General features: G+C 65.2%; 1 protein-coding gene across 1 annotated transcript; it reads right to left on the reverse strand.

The window, feature by feature from the left end:
* Nucleotides 1-686: 686 nt before the first annotated feature.
* Nucleotides 687-5,963, reverse strand: LOC117798088 (endoplasmic reticulum mannosyl-oligosaccharide 1,2-alpha-mannosidase-like). Its single transcript, XM_034650505.1, has 3 exons — nt 3,104-5,963; nt 2,546-2,654; nt 687-1,866 (listed from the first exon to the last, which is right to left on the reverse strand). The coding sequence occupies exons 1-3, from the start codon at nt 3,215-3,217 to the stop codon at nt 1,610-1,612; spliced, it is 480 nt and encodes a 159-aa protein (XP_034506396.1). The 5' UTR covers nt 3,218-5,963; the 3' UTR covers nt 687-1,609.
* Between the last annotated feature and the right edge of the window lie 6 nt (nt 5,964-5,969).

Here is a 5,969-nt window from a genome sequence, read left to right on the forward strand (position 1 = left end):
CTGGATAAAGATAAGAGTCACCGGTGGAAACAGTTCAATTGCCTGTGGGCTGCTATTCCTTTTGCCCCCCCCCGGGACGCTCCCCCTGCCAGGCCCAACCCCGCCGAGCGGGTGAACTGGCTAGCAGCACATGGCCCCAGAGCAAATTCCTTTCGCCTTTCATCACGACACACAGATGTGGCCAGGAGTTCCTGACTGGCCATCTCCTGGCCCTGACCAGCCCGGACGGAGACCGAGCCAACGGGCTGGTGCAGCCCTGGATGGCGGGTTAAACTCCTGGTCCCGGATGCTTCCAGGCTGTCACAGACCCTAAAGGTAGCAAGAGAGGGTCAGGACCACGTCCCGGGGACGGAGCCGCAGAGAACACTGTCGTGGGCCCGTGCCCGGGGACTCCTGCGCTTTATCCTCGGGACGCTGTGGCACGGGAAGGGCGCCGGGTCCGGGGACGGAGTGCAGGGGCCCGGGAGCGGCCAGTCCTCAACAGAGGACGGGAAGGAGGCCCCCCTTGGGAATCGGGAAAACTGCTTCTCAGGAGCCGCAGCATCCGTGAAGACGTTCCCAAACGACACCGAGCTGGGACCCCCGCGGCCAGGAGAACGGGGTCTGGCCCAAACAAAGCACCGAGGCTGACCTGGGTCTGGGGACCAGTACTGGAGTCTGAGCGAGAGAGCNCAGGAGGCCCCCTTGGGAATCGGGAAAACTGCTTCTCAGGAGCCGCAGCATCCGTGAAGACGTTCCCGAACGACACCGAGCTGGGACCCCCGCGGCCAGGAGAACAGGGTCTGGCCCAAACAAAGCACCGAGGCTGACCTGGGTCTGGGGACCAGTACTGGAGTCTGAGCGAGAGAGCAAGTCCAAGCGGCCTCCACAAGGGGCTCCCTGTCCGGAGGCCTGGACCAGGGGAGGTGTGCGTATCAACAAACCCCTTACCGTCCGGGCCCCTGCTGGACACCAGAGACCGGATCACGGGCCTCCTGAAACACCTCCGAAAACCTGTCTTTCAGTGGGGAAACGTGGCAGGCTGGCTCTGCTTTCCTTACAAGTACGGGAGAGTCCGTGTGCAAAAGACTAGCCGCGAGAAGTAAAAGAAACGCCTGTCGGCTCTACGAGGGAGAAAACCTGCTTTTTTACACACAGTCCCTGAATGAGACGGTTTGGAGAGTGGCCTCCTGCTGCTTGCCAGGGCAGCCCCGTAGGGCCCGGTCTGGACCAACCCCGGCCCCCTGCCCCATCCAGACCCTTTGAAGCTTCAACTCCCTGAGCAAGCCCTGCTCCCCGTGCCTTGGGCACTTTCGTTCAAGTCAAGCCTGGCTCTCCTGACTCTACCCAGAGCCAGCGGATTCTCAGCCTCAGGCAGCAATTCAGTGTCCCATCCGCACAGAGGCTTCCCTGACGGAGGGGACCGGCGCCAGCCTTATCCCTCCTGGCGGCCACCGCTCTTTTCCTCGCAGGATGTTCGCCACGGGCCACCTGCCCGCTCCCCACAGCCCGCAGCTCCTGGAGAGAAGGGACGGGTCTGTTTTGCTCGCCATCTAACACAGCATCTGGCACACCAGCAGGTGTCCAAGAAGAACAAAGGAAAGAGTACTCCTCCTTCCTGCCCCAAGTGTCATCCCGTCAGCCCAGCACAAGGAGCGTGAGGTTCAAACATCACACAGGTGGTGAGAGAAAGAATTCTTCCACACGCTGTTCTGAAATGCCTGCGGGACGGACCCCAGTGACGACCCCACGTGTCGTTTACCCGAAGTACCTGAGGTAAAACCCCCGGGAAGTTTTCTGGATTAGCATCTGCTTTCTGAGGAGCTGGCAAGACGGGTGGATCTGCTGGTCTCATCTTCCGCTCTTCCGCTGACCGGCCATTCGCAGCTAAAGAGGAGAACTGGTTTTATCCCCACCAGGCCACGCAGCCCAGAGGAGGTTCAAAGTGTGTCACGGAGCACGTCTAGGCAGGCGTGATTCCTTACGAAAGGACATCGCGAGACCCGGGGAAAGTCACTGAAATGAATCCGAGGAGGGCCAGACAGAATCACACCTTTTTCAAAGCCCTTGGCAGTTCTGCTCCTTCAGCCCAACCCACACCCCACAAATACGCGGCCTTAACCTCGCCCCTTCCCGGGACTACCAAGGGTAGCAAGCGGGCCACTGGCCTGAGCCACCTGCAGCGGCTCCCTAACCTTCCTGCTGAAGGCCAGGACCTCCGCAGAGAAATCCCCCAGGATTCTCTACATGCTCACCAGAACCCTGCCCGGGCCTTTCCAAACACACGGTAAGACGTGTGCGGACGGTCACGGGATGTGCCTGGACCGAGCTTGCGGCCTCAGGACCTTGATTTTTCTGCGAGCAGAGGGGATGGAGATGCCGGGACTTACGCCAGACACGGAGGAAGAGGAGGTCGAGCCACAAGGGGAAACTCACATCCACGTTCTAGCTACGTGGTTAAAACGCTCTGCCCCGTGACCTTTAAGGTGGACCGCGAGACCGCTTCTGCCGGGTCAGCCCTCAGTGACACGCACAGATCACGTAAAGGCACACGTGCAGCTGATACCTCTCCACTGGTCAGCCACGCTGATGTAGGACAGGAGTCCACAGAGCGTCAGAAACGTGAGCGAGAAGAGGATCACGTTCCGCTGGAATCTCGACAGCTGCTTCCACTTCTAAGGGAGAGAAGGAGAAGGAGGCTTTTGACTGAAAGCCACACAACTGGGAACTCTCCCAGCGCTGCCAATCCAGAGAGGACAGCCGGTAGCTCCCCAGGCCGGGTTTCTGCACCGGGGGAGGTGCGCTCTCGGCAGGGATGGACGAGCCGCCGCACGGGCAGCGCAGAGACTCCCGCGCCCGGCGCGCTGGCTCCGGCCTCTGGCCGCCGGCGGGACCTCGCATCTGCCCAGGCCTGCGGGGGGGACGCCCTGCAGCCCGACACCGCTGGGAACAGTCCAGCGCCGGCCCAGGCTGGGCTCCCGCCTCGCCGCCCCTTGGCACAGCCCTCAGCGCGGGCAACCGCGCGCCGCCCCCACCCCGCAGAGCTCGGGCCCCAAAGACCGCTGCAGGCCGGCTCCACCGCCCCCTGGGCCCGGGACCCCGGGACCCCGGCCGGGACCCTCACCCTCCAGCACGAGCGCCGCCGCCAGCTTTTGCTGCCGTCGTAGCTCTGGCCGAGGCTCAGCGTCACCGAGATGAAGTCCCGATGCGGCGCCGCCGGCGGCGGCGTCGGATACATGACAGCGGCGGAGGCGGCCCGGGCGGCCCCGCCCACTGGCGGCGTCAGGAGGCCGGGCTCTGAGAGGGGCCGGGGGCTTCGCTAGTCCCACACCCGCGGGCAGCCATCGCGGCGCCGTCAACACCCCGCCCATCGCGTGCGCGGCCAATGCGCCTGCGCCGCGCCCTCCCAACCCCACTGCGCCTGCGCCAGCCCTCGCGGCCCCTGCGCGCGTGTTTACGTCCCACTGCGCCGGCGCACGGCCGCACCTTCGCCGTGACCTCACGCCCTCAGCGCTTGCCCGCGCGCGCCTGCGCATAGCTCGCCCGCCGTCGTGCAGTCTTGTCCCGGGCTCGGCGCGGTCTCCCCGGGATTGGCCGGCGCCCCGGGCCCCCAGTCCCGGGGCTCGACTCCCCGTCCCGGGCGGACTCCCCCGCCCAGAGCTAGGTGAGCCGCGGCGGAGTCGGGCCAGGCAGGGCGACGGCTGGCCCGCCGGGTCCGTCCTCCGGGCCCGATGACGACCCCTGCAGCCAGCTGTGCGCGCGGTTCCTCTCCGGGGACGCGCGGAAGGGCGGAGCGGGCCCGTAGCGCCGAGGGTCGAGGGTCTGCGGGGCTCCCGGCCCTGCCGGGTGCTTGCCGCCGCCGCCCCTCGCACTCGGCCCCCGCGCGGCGCTGGGCGGGCCAGGCTCCTTGGGTGAGCCCGCCGCCTCCTGCAGTCCCGGCTGTAGTATCTCCGCGTGTGCCCGCCGCTCGGCACCTCGCCTTGCCTGAGCCTGCCCCGGAGAGATCCTCGTGCTCTCCGGTCCCCTTCCCTGCTAGGGTTCGTCCCTGAGGCCTCCGCTGGTGGCGCCAGCGGTGCCCGAATGCTTCCCTCCCTGCACGTCCCGTCAGCAGGGAGACGGTGGCGACTAGAGGGCGAGTTACCAGGCTCCCAAGCGGAGAGTGCTGGCTCAGAGGGCAGGTTCTGGGCCCGCCCCCAGGTGTCTGACGCACTGGGTTGTCTCAGGCCCCCCTGAGACCCTGGTGAAGAGCTGGGCGGGAGCACGAGGGGACTCCTGGACAGCCCAGGGCAGGAGCGGCTCGGCGTGTGGACTCTAGTTCCCTCGCACGGACAGAGCCGGGGACACCTGGTTGCGGTTCCCACGACATGCGCCGGTCAGAAACTGCACTGGCCAGGCCAGGGATCAATCAGGGCGTCTTGAGTTTATTGGAAATCCGTCCTCCTCCCCGCCCCTCATCGGCCTTCTGGGGGAAATCAGAGTCTGGCAGTCGTTCAAAAGTCAGTGCTGTCGTGATCGGTCGTCTGGGGCTAGAGACTCTGAAGGTAACCTGAGGGACAGCTTTGTTCGGAGGGGCCCGTCCTGCCTCTTGAGTGCACAGTGGGCACAGGAGCACACACCTGTGAGAAAGCACTTCGGGGCCCTCCCTCCCCCTGTTCCTGGTTTGGTGGCGCCCCACGATCTGTAAGCTGCAAATCTCAAGGGAGGCGGTGAAGGGCACCCGGGCCCTCCCTGTGCTATGTTTGAAACTTGGTGTAAAGGCATAATTATTTAAAAATAAACGGTGCCCTTCAAAGCAAGCGGTTTCCGTAGTCTTCCCACCTAGTGTAGAAAAGAGGTTGCACGGTCGTTCAGTTGTGGGGGTGAGGAGCAGCAGCTGTGGGCAGGACCCGGGCCTTGGACGTCCACCTTGGCCAACCCTCCTCTGTCCGGGCCCTCTGCTTGCCCCTGGAGCAGCTGAGAGAAGGGTCCTAAGGCACGCGGTTCAATTCTGAGGTTTGCAAACGACTGGCAGAGCCTGGGTGGAAGCAAAGTCCTCCTCTGGGCTTTGGGCGTGGCCCTGCCCCTGCCCTCATGCCCAGGTCAGGATGCATGGACAGGTCTCCTGCCCCCTGCAAGCCTCTGGAGGAGTCAGCTGCGTCTGAATCCACCGTCCAGAGATTGTCCTCCCCCTGGGGAGAGCACAGCTTGCATGGGGATGTGGGCTGCAGTGGAGGGGGTGGGGGCAGGGGGCCGGGGTTGGCAGCAGGCTGCAGTTCATGCAGCTCTCCACGGCCTTGGGGGGGCTGGTGCCCCTGTGTTGCTTTCCGGAGGGGAAGGCAGGCATGGGGTCCGGAGCAGCAAGGCCAGGCAGGGGCTCGGGTCCGGGGCCGGCCGGTCTCCCCCAGCCTAGGTCAGGGTGCGGGGGCCCAGTGCAGGGGCCGTGGACCCACAGGTGGACCCTCCAGAGAGCAGGGGAGGAACGTGAGCACCAGGACCTGTTGGAAGCTACTGGCAGGCTGGTCGAGGGCTGCAGCTCCCCGGCCGGTTCCACTTCAGCCTGACGGACCACCACGCGAGGACACTGGCATTGGTCCCACTGGTTCTTGGGACGTAAGATTCAGCAGCCTGAACCAGCCACAGACGTGGCGGAGGAGCCGAGGCGTCCGAGGGAAACTGAGAGGAGCCGGCTTTAGGAGTGCAGGCTGCGTGTGGGTTGGGGGTGGTGGGAAGTTGGGGGGCTATGACCCCCCGCCAGCCTCACCCCAGGTATGGTTCAGCTGCTGGGGGGGGAGGGGGCAGCACCTTAGACACAGCGCCCTGTGAGGGAGGGACACGGTCCCTCTCCCTCTCGTTGCCTCATCTGTGCCTCTGCAGAAGAGCTCGAGTGGTTGGCCCTCCTCAGCGAGCGGATCCGCGTGTAGGGCTCGAGGTGCCGCGGGTCCTCAGGTCTCTGCTGAGCAGAGGTGGGGGCCGCTGCCTCCCGCCCGGACCCCACAGACTGGAGCGCAAAG

The sequence above is a fragment of the Ailuropoda melanoleuca genome, unplaced genomic scaffold (genome assembly GCF_002007445.2).
Source record: "Ailuropoda melanoleuca isolate Jingjing unplaced genomic scaffold, ASM200744v2 unplaced-scaffold24538, whole genome shotgun sequence".
NCBI classification, from domain to species: Eukaryota; Metazoa; Chordata; class Mammalia; order Carnivora; family Ursidae; genus Ailuropoda; species Ailuropoda melanoleuca.

Bases quoted from the DNA above. Each gene is read 5' to 3' on its own strand.
- LOC117798088 (XM_034650505.1), bottom strand. From the start codon at position 3,217: ATGTATCCGACGCCGCCGCCGGCGGCGCCGCATCGGGACTTCATCTCG. The intron at 2,655-3,103 runs GTGAGGGTCCCG...TCTCTCCCTTAG, and splicing joins GGCGGCGCTCGTGCTGGAGG to AAGTGGAAGCAGCTGTCGAG. The intron at 1,867-2,545 runs GTATCAGCTGCA...TCTCCTCTTTAG, and splicing joins CGTGGCTGACCAGTGGAGAG to CTGCGAATGGCCGGTCAGCG.